This window comes from Danio rerio, chromosome 23 (assembly GCF_049306965.1).
Source record: "Danio rerio strain Tuebingen ecotype United States chromosome 23, GRCz12tu, whole genome shotgun sequence".
Taxonomy (NCBI): domain Eukaryota; kingdom Metazoa; phylum Chordata; class Actinopteri; order Cypriniformes; family Danionidae; genus Danio; species Danio rerio.
In genome coordinates, this window is record NC_133198.1 from 27,251,657 (window position 1) to 27,268,717 (window position 17,061).

The 17,061-nt window shown below is 33.6% G+C and overlaps 1 protein-coding gene across 8 annotated transcripts in view; it reads right to left on the bottom strand.

Annotated features, from left to right (window-relative positions):
* The window catches only part of fam131c (family with sequence similarity 131 member C), a 43,763-nt gene that overhangs the window by 10,532 nt on the left and 16,170 nt on the right, over positions 1–17,061 (bottom strand). For 3 of the 8 annotated variants that reach the window (XM_073938706.1, XM_073938707.1, NM_001033590.1), the window contains 2 exon segments: positions 5,672–5,742; positions 3,187–3,277 (listed from right to left, as the gene is read on the bottom strand). In XM_073938706.1, the coding sequence (XP_073794807.1) occupies positions 3,187–3,277; positions 5,672–5,716 (136 nt within the window). In that variant the 5' untranslated portion in view covers positions 5,717–5,742. 8 annotated transcript variants of the gene reach the window in all.

Below are 17,061 nucleotides of genomic sequence, written 5' to 3' on the forward strand. Positions count from 1 at the left end.
TACAGCATTTGATTTGCATATTTTGAGATACTATATTACGTACATGATGTTTCATATGATAACTAATGTCACACGACGATATATGATAACTAATGTCTTTTTGTCGTTCTTCGAAATCAAATTAATTTAACACATCTTGGTATTCTAGTTGTTACTACAAACTATATTCTTAAAATATGCATTACACATAAAGGTTCCTTAATAAACACATGTACATTTTGATGTGGACATTTTCAATCCCGTTTCCCATTCTGGCATAGCATACGTTTTTTGTTTATTCACTTATTTCATTCTTACTTAACAATCTTTGTAACAGATTACAATTTTATGTGAATTACTGTTCATATGCTTTAAATAAATAAATATTAAAACATCTAAATAAAAATATAATCTACATAAAAACTAAACATCACTTAATAGAACTTTAAATAAGAGTTTAATATAAACCATCTCATTTAAGCATCTGGGGTGCGTTTCCCAAACAACGATATAACTCTTGGCTGAACTATCATAGTACTATGCATTGTTTGGGAAAAGAACGAAGCAGTGACGAGTGTTTCCCAAAACAGTAGCTGCTTTGGCGCAGATCCATCATTTGAACCATGTTAGTTATAACATAAAACGTTCACAATGACCCTCTATACGGGGTGGAATAACAACTTCTTTAGAGAAAACCCCCATAGTTTTTGGTGCAATTTCTATTAATTTACACGCACACGCACTTAAAAAAAAAATCCATTACTAGTTTTGATAAAAACGCACCCATTTTCCATATTAGTTTAAATATATGTAAATGTAACATACTGTATAGGGCCAATGTTTCCTTTACAAATATTATTGAGAATATACCACATAAAACCACTTAGCTAACACGTATTCTAATCTCATAGCCTTTATAAATCATTTAAATCGTTAACGTTTGTATGCATAATTTACAGTTTATTAAGAAAAATAAAAAAGTAAGAAATGAAGATCATTATTATTATTATTATTATTAAGTAGGATTTTGTTTATTTACTTTTTTAAGTCTACTTTTACAATTTTACTCATTCAAATCACAGCAGAAATGTTCTAGACAATTCTATAGAATACAAAAAAAAACATGTTTTATAGAATTATCTGTTGTGTGTTGTCTTAGACCCGACTCATGGCCGAGAATTAGGTTTAAGTCTGTCCTCCCTAATTCATCATCCCTCTTTTTAGCTTTAGGGAAAAAAATCTATCAGGAGGCATGCTTGGTCTAAATAAGATCACCATCATATTATTTAAATTTTGGGGCCCACCTGGGCTAGCCAGTATTATAATTTATGATAATACTTTACAATTAAGTACAGCAGTTTTCTATATACATGCAACATATATTGAAAAAATTATGTAACTCTGTTTGATAGGGTATACCCTATATTTATGAGGTCCAAGAAATATTAGCGGGTTTTGATGAATAGGCTACTTTAGGATAATACTTTACATTTAAATACAGCAGTTTTTTTTTAACTTTTTAAGAACAGTTTTATTTGTTATTATATAACATTATTTATTTATTTATTTTTTACCTGTAAGTATGATATTGTTCAAACTATTTATCATGTTTAAAGTGGATGACAATAATAAATATTCATAATAATAGGAATTAATCTGCCAGGTTTGTGAACTGTGCAGAGCTGTAGGCACTTAATTAGGCCTACTATGTGTTTCAATACAAGTCATTATGGTGATACTTGGAAGAGACAATTTTTACTGAGGTGGTACTTGGTGAAAAAGGCCCATGTCATATAGGCCTACAGTAGAGATATATTTTTTAATAAATAACCTACTATAAATTAAAAGCATTAAGATATTCTGTATATTTTTTGTTTCACAAACCTTGGAAAAGTAACGTAAATTCCACTTTTAAATAATAGGTCACCAATAGCTTTTGTCATTAGTCAAAGCTTCGTTCAAAATGCCATAAATGTTTTCAAAGTGCACTAGGAAGGGAGCAATTGTCAACATGAAGGTCACTAAAATTGAACAGTAAAAATACTTTATAAGCAAATTACACCTAAGAGTGATGACTTTAATGCTTTTTTTAAATCATTCTAAGATTAAATGTTAGAATGTTCTAAATGAATAGGGCACAGGGGGGGTAACTTGGAATAGAACATAGCCAGGAACTATGCTTCTAACTGCAGCTCTAGAGGTGTAGTTGCAAGTGTACACGTTTGTGGCGCAGTTTTCGAATGTTGGTTGGAACGATGGATTTGGAAAACGCCTAATCAATAAACTATGTTTGTAACGACAGACCTTGTGCCCTTAGTTGGCTAATGATGGTTAGTTTGTCAGTTAGTTAGTTAGTTAGTTAGTTAGTTAGTTAGTTAGTTAGTTAGTTAGTTAGTTAGTTAGTTAGTTAGTTAGTTTGTTAGTTAGTTAGTGGATGTTTTATAGCCACATCAGCTACTTATGTCTTTTTAATTGCAAGATCAATATAGATAAAAACATATTACATAATAATATTAACAACTTCATTCATCAATAAGAAAAAATACAAAAACACTTCAAATTTTACATGAAACCCATTCATCCTCATGTTAGAAATGACCATTTTTGTATGTTAAGTACCTCCTTTTCAGGCTTCCCAATGCACTAGTGGAAAAACATACTTCAAACTATAATTATCCTGCAAGTCCTCACAAACCTATTATTGAATGATTTGCATTTCCCATGACATCTGTTTTATAAATTAATCTTTCTAACAGCAGTTTTATTTCCTTCCAAGCAGTCCTTTCAGTCGATCAGAGACATTTGTGCGTCTTTCTGGCTCATTATACATATTCATCAGCAGGCGACTGCATTAGCAATTAAACTGAAATGATCAAAAATATTTCTAAGGAAAAGCTTAAAAACCCATAACACATTATTAGTCTGCGTAATTAACTTCCAGAGAAGAGTGGGCCTGGAGAAATCAAGAAAAAAATGTTCAAATAAAAAGGCAGAAAGGAAAACAGGTGGCTAAAGAGGCACTAGAGGAGAAAAGAGAGAGAAAGTCTTCATAAATGAGGGATACTGTATGCAGGCAGAGGGAAATTGCATTAGCAAGCTTCTATAAAGGTCGACTGCTCTCCTGATGCAGATGAATGATAGTAAGCAATAACTTAAACAGCACACAGTGTGACGGTGTCTAACATGCGCTCTTCGCTCTTCACTCACCCAGCAGGGAAGATGTAGCCAGTTCTCCAATGTCATAGCCGCCGCTGCCACTTTTATCTGACACGCTGCCATTGCAGGGCTGATGGTTACCCTGAATAACGTGACAAGACAACACAGCTTAACATACCAAATAAAGCCCTTCAGAAAAATCACTTTTGCAAGCAACACAGTGAATCACAGGTGCAAATTTCACCTAACAAGACACTTTTAACAGATCTTGCACATTCAGGGTGCGAAACAACTACCACGTATAAGGGCTGAGTGAAATCTGCTTGATTTTTTTTTCCTTAGGGTATCTCATTTATTTATTTATTCGAGTTCAGTTTTTGTTTCTTTTTTACTTTTTGAGTTTTTCAGGACTTCATTTTAATGGTTAATTCAACTGGTAATCAGACAAGTTTGTCTAATTATTTGAAATCATGAAATTAATTATATAGTCTACTTTTGTGCCTGTATACAATTTTACGTCTTGTAATGGTATACATACAATTGAAATCCATAATAAATACAGCAATTACATTTTAAATAGGGATGTCCAGATCCGATCATGTGATCGGAAATCAGGCCCGATCATGCGGTTTCAGACTCGATCGGGATCAGATGTTGCCTTCCGATTAGGACTAGAATGTATATTTATATTTATACAGTATATGTACTCATTATTTCATAACACATCAATAGATATGCGGCAGCAAAGAGTTAGACCTCTTTTTTGACTTCACACAGAAACAGCAACGTACGCGGAATGACATCACTGTAGCAGAGACGCTATTGTTTAAATGCTGGCTAAGTAGAAAACGGAAGCATCTTGTAGCAAAAAGTGTGAGTATGTCTGTGGTCTGGAGGTATAATAAAGTTGATGACGACAACACTGCCATAGCAAACTGTGAGATATGTAAACTTGGGATTGCCTGGCATGTATTTTAAGTTGAGGTACTATTTGTTTTTATTTATATATATATATATATATATATATATATATATATATATATATATATATATATATATATTTACTAATGCACTAAAGTTCAAAAGTAAATAATTGATGTTATTTGATGGTTCAAGCTACCTCACAGAAGTGCTCTGTTTGTTAGCAGAGTTGTTGAATGTTAAAGTAAGATGAATTAAATAAAAAATAAGAAAAATCCTGGATCTGTTTGTTCACTCTTCTTGATTCTTTCTTGATTTATGTATTATAGAAGTATCGAACTGGGTCTTGGTATCGGTAGATACTCAAAATCAAATTACTGGGACTCAAGGGCAAAAAAACATGGACAATTAGGGAGATCCCTAATTTTAGGAACTCTATTAAAATTATCTTTTTATTCATTAATTCATTAATTTTTCTTTTTACTTAGTCCTTTATTTATAAGGGATCGCCACAGCAGAATGAACCACCAAAATTACCTTTTCTTCCTAATTAAATTTAAACATGCAAGAACGTGTCTATATTTATTATGAAGACTATTTTATTGTTATCATTATTGTTTTATTGTTAATAAGCATTTTTTACTGTCCAATAGTAATAGGCCTCTATTTGGGTCATTATTTCTTTAAGTTACTTTTTTTATGTTGAGCCAAATGTCATGGCATTTGTTGTTGTACAATAAATGTTAGCATTTTACTGATTTAATTTTACTTTTACAAATTTAGTTTTACATTATTTTTATTTATTATCACAGATTTCTTTTGGGTATTTAATTTATTTTTTTCATTTAGAATTCAATTTTTGTATCTTTTTTACTATTTTATTAACGTCTACCCCCAACCCAACCCTAAAGCCAACTGATACAGTAGCATAAAAACAGAAGATGTACGGAGTATTATTTATGCTATCTATTAAATTACCCAATAAATTGTATTTTTTAACACACACCCTAACCCCCACAGCACTGTAAAAATATTTATTATTGTTATACAGTGTCATAAAAAAAATGCTGATATATTAATGTGCATATCGCACTTCTGACCGGCCACGTATCCAATCTAGACTTTACCAGGCTTGATGGTGGACAGTCTAAACCAGATTTGAATTGAAGCTTGAAAAAGAGTGAATAGTATTTAAGTTTACAAAAAGTAAACCGTTACATTGGAAGTATGTGGTTTTCCCTATGGAATCCTTATGGAAATGGTGGAATCCTTATGGAAATGGTGGAATCCCTATGGAAATGGTGACGAACTGGAAAGAATAGATTGCCATTACATTTATTTCTGTATAAATAACACCAAACATTTGTTTTGATGGAGTGCCGTAAAGACGCTTTACAGTAGTATGTTTGATTGATTTTTCAATATTTGCCAAATTCCAGTGAAATCCATGATGTAAAGGTTTCATATATTTATAATTTGCATTTTCATCCCAGAAATCATAGTGCCCTCCATTTACGATACGCATAAATACACTTTCAAATAGTGAATGCTTAATGACAAGACAAAAAAATGAGATTCCCACTTTTAATATTGTGTAATAATAAAAAATAAGCACCTTAATGATGGGCTGTCCTTCAGGATACGAGTGGAGCTCTTCCATGGGGTGCTGCTGGCCACTTTGCAGCTCTAAAGGAACAAAACATTCTTCAGTCAATCGTGAACAACTGCTTATCTATCATACATTTTAGTGACAGCTAATAGTGTGCGTTGAGTTTGATCTTGAGTGGATGGACGGGACTTGCTCCTGTTGCTCCCCCGTTTCCATGGCAACAAGAGCTTGTCTTGACAACACATCCCATGGGGGATCCCCGATGTTCGTGAGCACGTTTTTTTGTCACATTGAGGACAGCTAATCTCAAACCTATGGAGCGGCACGTTCTCTACTAACAGGTATCGGCTGACAATGCTTGACCTTTTACAATGTCACACATCGTGCATGTTTTCCCCCTCCCTCTATGACCCACCTCCCTTTCATCACACTGAAACTCCATCCATCGCACATATGCATTATACATCAGTTTTGACCCTGGCATTTCACACGCTTACAGCTGCAGAGCCTTTGCCGTTCCAACACCCATAGGACTACCAGAAACAAACAGTGCCTTCAACTCCTGGGACTTCATTTGGTGGCATTTCCTCTGAGGACACCTTGAGGGTGAAACGCCACCTTCTACTGTAGAGTTCATTTGTAAATAATGTGACTCTACATTTGTGTGCGCAGATTGAACTGTCCTGCAGGGTTACGATTTATAATATACACGCCTTATTCTGAGCTAATCACCAAATGAACATGATATACAGATGGAAAAAGAAATTTATTCTGTTATTAATAGTCATTAGGCTAAGCAATTATGTAGAAAAATAGACCTTACAATTAGAAAAACTGAAATACACGTGCATGGATTAGCCTTGATTATTTTTAATCACAACAAATAAGAGCTGCAACTGATGATTATTTTAATAATCGATTAATCAGTCTTTTTTTTTTCTTTTGATTAATCGATGAATCGGATAGAAAACTAAGAAAAGCATTAATTTTCAACACTTTATTCACAAACAGAACTAATCTTTAGAAAGTGCAAACATGTTGCTCCTTAAACACCCCTGAGCTGTTATAATAATAATAAAATAAAAACCTTAACTTAGTAGTTTTGTCCTGTTTTTAATCCAAATATCTAAAAAAACTTTAATCAAGATACATACAAGACATATAAAATAGCATAATTATGTCTTGTTTTCTAAAAAACCACCCAAAATTAAGTGATTGTTTGCTTAAAACAAGCAAAAATCTTTGCCAATGGAGCAAGAAAAATAGTCTAATGAGATATAATCTCAAACAGAAGCTTTAAAGAGCACCTAATTTTCATTCATTCATTTTCTTTTCAGATTTTGTCCCTTTAATAATCAAGGGTCACCACAGCGGAATGAACCGCCAACTTATCCAACATGTTTTGCACAGCCGATGCCCTTCCAGCTGCAACCTAACATCGGAAAACCCCCATACACACTCTTTCATCACTTAATTTTCTCATCCCATTTTCTTGTCTAGTAATCTCGTTTTTTAAATATTTGCAGTGAAAACGAGACAAAATTTCTAATTAAGAAAAGTTTTTTTGCAGTGTAGCTACTGTATACATCACATGCTAGCTCATCATGTCATCAACTAACTGATGTTCCAACTCACAAAAACGTGTATGTAAGAGTATTTTGTAGTTTAAAAGACGGTATAAATGATATTGATCGTGATCTATAGCGAGAAATGGGCGTTGCCATGTTTACTTGTGGCCGTATGCCTCATTCATAAAAACAGAACATGCAGGATTCAGCGCGTAAATACATCAGTTACTCCCAAAATACAGGCAAACATCCCCACGTCGCGTAACACAACGAACTGACTATAAAATTTGTTGCCAACTCTTTTAGTTATCGATTTTATTGATTCAATCGATTCATTGTTGCAGCCCTAGAAAAAATTAAAACATTTGTTTATCTGGTGGTTGGGGGAGGTGCTCTAAATGACAATATATTTACTTGAAATATTTATAATAATAATTTCTTACATTTATTTAGCACTTTTATGGACACTCAAAGCACTTTACACATTGGGGGAATCTCCTCATCTAACACCAATGCGCAGCATCAATCTGGATAACACAACGGAAGCCATATCATGCCAGACTGCACACCACACACCAGCTGATTGCTGGAGAAGAGACAGAGTGATGAAGCCAATTATGATATAGGGATGGTTAGGAGGCCATGATGGACAGAGGCCAGTGGCCAAATTTGGCCAGGATGCCGGGGTTAACCCCTACTCTTTTCCAAGGACATCCTGGGCTTTTTAATGACCAAAGAGAGTCAGGACCTCGGTTAAACGTGTCATCTGAAAGACGGATATCTGATACAGTGTTGTCAGGCCTTAAAACGAATATATCCAGACATTTTATTCAAACCAAAACCTAAATAAACTTAGACCATAAAGCCAGAGAAAATGAAAATTGTATGTAATGTATGTATACAGTTTAAGTCAGAATTATTAGCCCCCCTTTAATTTTTTTTCTTTTTAAAGTATTTCCTAAATTATGTTTAACAGATTCAGGAAATTTTCACAGTATGTCTGATAATATTTTTTCTTCTGAAAAAATTTGTATTTGTTTTATTTTGGCTAGAATAAATCCATTTTACTTAAAAAAAAAACATTAAGGACAAAATCATTAGCCCTTTTTTTCTCGATAGTCTACAGAACAAACCATCTTTATACAATAACTTGCCTAATTACCCTAACCTGCCTTGTTAACCTAATTAACCTAGTTAAGCCTTTAAATGTCACATTAAACTGTATAGAAGTATAACTAATGTATAATTGAGACTTCAACTGTAAATACACACACACAGGTGCATGCTTGCAAACACATGCATAAATGTTTTAAATTCATTTTATCTATGGAGATCTAATGTGAAAGGAGGAACGAGACTGAAATACATTGCTCCCATTATCGACTGTAAATATTAGTAAATAACAGCCTGCTGGTTGCCGTGATTGACCAATCAGAATCAAGAATTACAGAGAACCATGTAATACTTAATCATGCAATATTGCATACTATTCAATGCATTAATATTAGTAATGCATAAAACAATGCATTAGTATTTCAGCAGCAACACGTTGTTTCTGCAGAGCAAACTATGCATCATAATACATAAAGCCCACTTATAATAAAATCATAGCTAGATAGACACAGTATACACAAATATAGTATACACATATATTTTCCACATTATATTTCACGTATTATGTAAACACTCTCCATGCTGGAGACGTGCAGACAGGTGGATGAAAAGATATGAGTGAAAATCAACAGTCATCACTCAACAGGTAGCAGACGGACAAAAACAAGACAAACTCAGAAACAATCAGCAAGAGACTGACCTTGGTGACCTTTGCAGAGGCAGGAGCCCATGTTCAGCAGGCTGGCATTTATCTGTTCACCATGCTGACTGCCAGAGGGGCGACGAGGGGAAATGACCAACAACAGACTGAGAAGAAGAAGAAGGGGATCTGAAACAAGCAGAGAAAGCCAACTGGAGGACAGTGCTGGAGAAATGACAGGAGGAATAAAGACTGGTCCAGGAGGAGGAAAGCGGGGAGCTGGTGTCCATCCGGTACAGTGTTTCACAAGTGGGGATGGAAGTGAGGAGAGAGAGAGAGAGAGAGAGAGAGAAGTGGGGAAAACAGCACACACACACAGACTGACTGTGAGCTCTCTCAGTCCCTCCTCTCCTCTCTCTCTCTTCTCCTCCCCCTTCTGCTCTCATTTTCGCTCTCAGACCCAACTTTCACACCATCTGCATACTGAAATTACTAGCTTTTACTGAGGTTACATTAGTGATGCATTGATATGAAAATTCTGGCCCATAGCTATAAGTTGATAATTATTTTCATATTATGGCTGGTAATTGGTAAATGAGTGATATTGTAATTATAAAGCATTTCTATTTTGGCCAAATACACTTACATGTAATCATGTGGCAGACGCTTTCATCCATATACTGACAGAGATGAATGCATTCTGCTGGCTAAAAATGAATATAAACAAGTCTGAAAGCTTTTTGTTGCAGAAAAAAATGACATTTTGATTTTATATTTAGAAGAAACGTCATCAGTAGTTTACAGGATAACACTAAACAAACAAAAACTTTTGAAAATGTGTAGAAATTTAAGGTGATTTTAAGACATAGCTGTACTTAACAATATACAATATAGAATAGTGTTATTCTGGGTGGTACGGTGGCTCAGTGGTTAGCACTGTCATCTCATAGCAAGAAGGTCACTGGTTAGAGTCCAGGCTGGACCAGGTGAAATTTCTGAGTGGAGTTTGCATGATCTCCCCATGTTCATGTGGATTTGCTCCAGGTGCTCCGGTTTCACCCACAGTCCAAAGACATGTGCTTTAGGTAAATTGGGTAAAAACAAAATTGCTCGTAGGGTGTGTGTGTGTGTGTGTGTGTGTGTGTGTGTGTGTGAATGTGACAGTGTATACAGTAGGAGTTTCCCAGTACTGGGTTGCAGCTGAAAGGCCATCGGCTGTGTAAAACATATGGCAGAATAGTTGGTGGTTCATTCCACTGTGGTGACCCCTGATAAATAAATTTAAAAAAACTGAGCCGAATGACAATTAATTAATTATTTAATAAATAGTGTTATTGTTAGAAATTAGGGCCGTGCGATTTGAGAAAAAATATATTTTTTCCATTTTTTTGACAGATATTGAGATTTCGATTTGATTTTGCGATTTAATTTTGTAGTCAAGCTTCAGCATAATATTCTGTATCAGCTTCTTACTGCTAAAATGAAGTGAGTGTTAGTTAAAAAAGGAATTGAAAAGATATTACCTTACTTAAACATTTACTCCATAATATTATTTTTTCTCTATAATATTTATTTTAAAATATTCACTCATTTTTCTCTAGAGCAAACAGTAAGCACAAATAAAACAACCTTACCTTTCTGTGAACAAGTTAAACTCAAATTAGGGGGATAGTGTTGCTTATTATAAAAACAAATAATAATTAATATAAAAATACAGAAAACTCAGCAAAGTAACATGGCTGAAACAACTCTGAAATTGTACTTTGCTGTTGCTTGCTACTAGATTGTGTCACTGGCAATACTTTCAGTTGACTTTTTAGCAAGACACTCATCACTTAATTGTGCTCACTCACACATTTGCTCTGGGCATATTTGCGATTGCAATTTGATTTCAATTAATCAATAAAAAATATAATAGAAAAACTGAACTGTTAGTGTTGGAAGATTAAAGTAGTTCTTTACATAAATATGTATGTATATAAATATGTATGTGTATATATATATATATATATATATATATATATATATATATATAGAGAGAGAGAGAGAGAGAGAGAGAGAGAGAGAGAGAGAGAGAGAGAAAGAGAGGGAGAGAGAGAGAGAGAGAGAGAGATAGATAGATAGATAGATAGATAGATAGATAGATAGATAGATAGATAGATAGATAGATAGATAGATAGATAGATAGATAGATAGATAGATAGATAGATAGATAGATAGATAGATAGAGATATATAAATTAGACATAACAGAGTGTATAAGTATTTAAGATTACTTGTAATAGAAAGACAGATCAATGTGCTATTATTATTATTATTATTATTATTTATTATATTAGTCTTCTAATTTTCTTTTCTACATCAGAAAATAATACGTTTAGAAGGTCAAAGCATTTTATTGACTAAAGTGAAGTTGAACTGCATTAATCGCTTCATAAGATTTTAGAATTAAACATGATGATGTAAAGCTTGAAAAATGACTAATCTTTTTGAAATTTGATAGAGATCACAATTAACATTTATTAAATGAACATACCAAAGTAGAATGTTCTTAAAATAGATTTTACATGATTATAAATCGATTAGAAATTAGCAAGCACAATTAAATATATATTATCAAAAAGCAATGATCAATTAAAGGGTTAGTTCATACAAAAATGAAACGTCTTCTTAGTTATTAATTACTCTCATATTAATTACCCTCATGTTGTTACAATCCCCTGACGTCTTTGTTCATCTTCAGAACACAAATGAAGACATTTTAAATGATATCCAAGAGCTCTCTGACCCTCCATAGACAGCAACGTTCCAGACATATTCAGTTCAGACATCTAGAAAAAGAACATTATCAATACTTACTGCAAAACTGTAATCATACACAGCTCCAAAAGCTGTAAATATGACTCTGTTCGCCTGTATCTTCTTTCCTGTATCAAGTAACCAGGTGTTATTTACTAAGAGCAGTACAAATTACTGTCATTATAGTCAGCAGCGCAACATGCAAGTGCCATATTGCCTGTAGTAAAAACTTGACACAGAAGACATGGGCAAAAAAAATTGAGTTTGAGGCTGAGTAATTAATAATATTGATAACACTTTAGTTTAGGTCACAATTCATGCTATTAACAAACCATTAACTAACACTACTAGCTTAATAAACAACTAATTAGCTGTTTATCAATGGTTAAGTTAGAAGTTGAGTTTAAGTTTTGGGAAGGATTAGGGATGTAGAATAAGCTCATACTTTATAACTACTAATGAACAGTTCATATTTTATTAATAGTCAGGTAATAAGCCAGTAGTTCATAGCATGAATTGTGACCTAAACTAAAGTTTAACCATAATATTCATTTTGGACTGGACAAACCCTTTAATGTGACATGTGCATTGCAAGGTTGCTTGTTACTCTTCTACTTCTACACTAAAACTACTATACGGATAATAATGTGTCACGTTTATGTAGTGCTTTACTTTTTTAGAGGAATCACCTCAACCTCCACCTGGATCATACGATGTCAGCCATTCTGCACCATTTCACACACCAGCTTTTTGGTGAAGAGGAGACAGACTGCTGAAGCCAGTGAGATGATATGAGGTTAAAAGGGTGTGGGGTCACACACACATACTCTTTTCAAAAGACATCCTAAGACTATTTAATGACCACAGAGAGCCAGGACCTTGGTATGACATCTCATATGAAGCACGTTCCCCATCAATATACTGGGGCAGTAGGACCCAGACAGACTAAAGGGTGAGCACTACCTGTTGGCCCTCACTAGCACCTCAATAAAAATTTAAATGAGGAGAAGAAAAAAAGTATTTGTGGTTAAATCAGTTCAGGGAATTCTTAGGGAAGCAGAAAATAATATAGTTAGTTCTTGATAATAGCTTTTTGCTGCCCTCCGGTGTTACAGAGGTAAAGATGCATTCAGAAGAACACTCAATGGGAATACTTTTAATATTACAATTAAAAATAGCTTTAAACTTGATATGAATTTTATCGACGCACATCTAATATGATTTTTGGGATGTCAGTGATTTGCACTGTACATGTTGAGCAAATGGAATGTACAGGCTTCCTGAAAGACAATTGTTCAGGCATTTATTTAAATTTATTTATCCCTAAATATTGAACAGCAAGGAATATTATAATATTTTATTATTATTTTACAGCATTTGAGATATCATTTTCTATATTGAGCATTTACTTTTGTTTAGCTCATACAAAACAGAATAATGTATATGCATCCATTAGTGTTGATCACATTTAGACTTTCAGACAGCAAAACATGACAAACAGCCAACATTTTACCAAGCAGTTACTAACTCTTGTTGTATATGGGTAAATATGAAAAATAATTTTGGTTGTAAACCTTGTAACCTTGTTCCAATCCTTTGAGTTTCTTTTGTTAAACACAAAAGAAGATATTTTGAAATATGATGGAAACCTGAATTCATTTATTTTTATTCATTCTAATGAACTCTCAAGGATTTTTTTCTTCACTGTCCTATTTGTCGCCACTGGCTTGCATGGTTCAGGATCTAAAAAGCTACTCATCGATGAATTTGCTCTTCCGTGTTTGGACTCTCAATGATGACTTCAAACCACACTGAACTAAGCTTAACTGAACTGAACTTAAACACTAAAAACGGAACTACCCTAATCCAGTAACTATGACCATTTATGTGAAGCTGCTTTGACACAATCTACATTGTAAAAGCTCTATACAAATAAAGCTGAATTGAATTGAATTGACAACGGCTTAACAGGTTTCAAATTTCTAACTGGGAGTGAGGAGTCAATTTAGATGTTTGGGTTATCCTTTCAACAACAATATATGGAAATGGACAAAATAATAAAAATAATTCATCTGAAAAATAATGTGCATATCTTTACTATTACTACCTTAAAACTAATGTTTCATATGTTTCAATTAGGCATGGGATGATGCACTTTAAAGTTACACTGCAGTTTGGAAAAGTCAAGGTTTTAAAACCACCAAAATGTTCTGTTATACCATTCTTACAGTATCTGTAAGATTTTTTTTAAATGTTTTTTTTTTTTTTTTTTTTTTTAGGACAACAGTATCTCCAGCAGAATCGATATCCCAAAAAATATCATTTTAAATTGTAAAGTATTCTTTTTAAAAAAATAATGAAGACAGCAGAAGTCAATGATTCATTTAAATTATCCTGACATGTTTACTACTCCAAAAAAAAAGTTTTATTTTTTTTACCCAGATGTTTAAAAATAACATATTTTAGAGCAGTAATCACTATATCATGTGTGATTTGTTTCCAAGGTTATCAAACCATAACAATCCTATACCGGCCCATTCCTAGTTTTAATGTTTCAAATTTGTACAATTTTATTTCACAAAACAAAGACTTTTATGTGTGTGTTGGTCATTTCTGTGTATAAGCTCAGTTGTCATAAAAGAAAATATCTATTTTTTGTTGTTGTTTGATTTTATTTTTAAACTCTGAATTTATATTTTACACATCTCAGAGTGGGCAGAGATACAAGTCTAAACTTGTGGCTTCAAAAGAATTTCTTTTCACTCTCTTTGTCTTTTGTCAACCTGTAATCCAGTAGGCAAACATTGCTCAAATTGTTTTTACCTGACATCACCAGAAGTCATGTTCTTGCACATGGAAATCTTGTAATAGTACTCCACTTTCCAATGATTTGTCGAAGAAAGTTAAGCTTTGCCTGTTTAAAGTTATATTAAACAATGTAAATATAGTTTTATCGTTGTTTTTGAAGCTCTTCTGCCAACATCACTGTGACAGACAGACGAGTTACTTTTTGATAATGTTAGCTGAAAGCTAGAATAATTATATTTTAGCGTGAGGAAAGTCTGACACCTTGTGGTGGATGACCGCACTTGCACTCTGCACATGTATGTTTTTGTGAGGTTTCTGACACAAAATTATACAGATTTGATTGAATTTTGGGAAAAACATTTGGGAATGGGAAAATAGTAAAGATTTACACTAATTGCACCGTGTCAGAAAGGCTTTCTTTCCTTCTCTGAGGTTGCACATGTGTGTCTGACTTTTGTGGCCACATAAATTTCCATTCTGCATTTAACTAGCCATTTACTATTCCCACAATTTTTCCTGCCCATTTACACCAGCTCTGTCTATTTCTCAACATCATCACAGCATGGAAAAGCTATATAACATATTATTACCAAGAAAAGTTGGGAAACGCTTCTGTTTGAGATTCATTTAAATGCAATAAAATGTAAAATATTAAAAAGAACAATATATATTTTAAATATAATACTATAAATATATAATATATAAAATATATAATACAAATATATAAAAAAACAAATAAGTAAAACAAGTACAAATAAATTGACCTTACAAATAAATTAATTTTACAAAAGGGTGTCTAGTTGCTAAACAAGTTTATGAGAGAATGTTGTTTGTGAGGACTGTGTGTTGTGTGCTCAGGGTTTTGTGTGGTGTTTGGAGATTTGTTAATCTAATCTTTCTGATGACACACTGAGACGACACAGGTGATGTGTGTGTATATTTGACTTTGTGTTACTGAACATCTGAACTGAGCTGGTGAGCTTCATCTGTTCAATTGCTAATCCTGGACTCTACAGGGTCTTCTGAACAACTGCCACTCACTTCCAGTTTCATCTGTGCATTGCTTTTTCATTATCTCTCCTTACTAATCAGACTCATCATGAATAATGCATCATCATTTTAGCCATTGCAACTGTTTATAAAGTTTTAGCTTTACAAATTAATAGCTATAATGCATCAAAATAAAACTTTTAATTTAATAGAATCCAAAAAAAAAACTAATCCAAATATTGTGTATTTAGTCATTATGTGCTGTAGAACAGTCAAACTCATAATCGTTACAAATTGAAAATTTACATGTTGTCATTTTAAATGTCAATGAATATTGCTTGAATGTATTTAGGCTATGCATGTATACATTTTAAACAAATTAATGCCTGGGCTATAAGACTCTACTTTTAACACATGCAGTATTGATTTCATATTCTACAGACACACTGGGCCTTATCAAACACCCGGAGCAATAAGGAGCAAGACGTGTTTGGCATGATTTGTTGCTATTTTCAGACCAGCGCAAACCTAATTTTCACATTTGGCACCACACTTTAAAATAACAAATTCATTTGCGCATTGTTAGCACGTTGCTTTTTTGAAGAACTGAAATAGACCCCGCCATTGACCAACTAAAAGCTGGTCGAAAGTCCAGCACAGAACGCATTAGTTATGGGCCTATCCAGGTCCAAATGCTTACGGATTGCTTAATACACACAGGATGTACAGCAATACATAACTATCTTTACATTTGAAAATAAATAAAATTAAAAGATTAAAAAATGTTGCAAAAACTATTATTTTATAAATAAATACAAAAACCACTGACTCCATGCCTTCCTCATGTCTGGGGGGCTTTTCTCTGTTTATTCATGACAATTTGCATTTGTACTGTGTTATTATTATTTAGAAGTATTATTTATTATATGCATAATTATATTTGCTTTGAATAAAAAGTTTAGATTTGTCCACCTGTTGGGTTTTGGAGACGTATGCATCACTGAGTTTTTTGACAACACTTTATCATTATTGTTCATTTATTCATTTGCTGGAAATTAGAACTGAATTTAGAAATAGTTTTGAAACAAATCTTTGCGCTTAACAATTAAAATTAAAGGAGTGTGGCGCTGTGGCGCAGTAGGAAGTGCTGTCGCCTCACAGCAAGAAGGTCACTGGGTCGCTGGTTCAAGCCTCGGCTGGGTCAGTTGGCCTTTCTGTGTGAAGTTTGCATGTTCTCCCTATGTTCGCATGGGTTTCCTCCGGGGGCTCCGGTTTTCCCCACAGTCCAAAGACATGCGGTACAGGTGAATTGGGTAGGCTAAACTGTCCGTAGTGTATGAGTGTGTGTGGATGCTTCCCAGAGATGGGTTGCAGCTGGAAGGGCATCCGCTGCGTAAAAACGTGCTGGATAAGTTGGCGATTCATTCTGCTGTGACGATCCCGGATATAATAATAAAGGGACTAAGCCGAAAAGAAAAT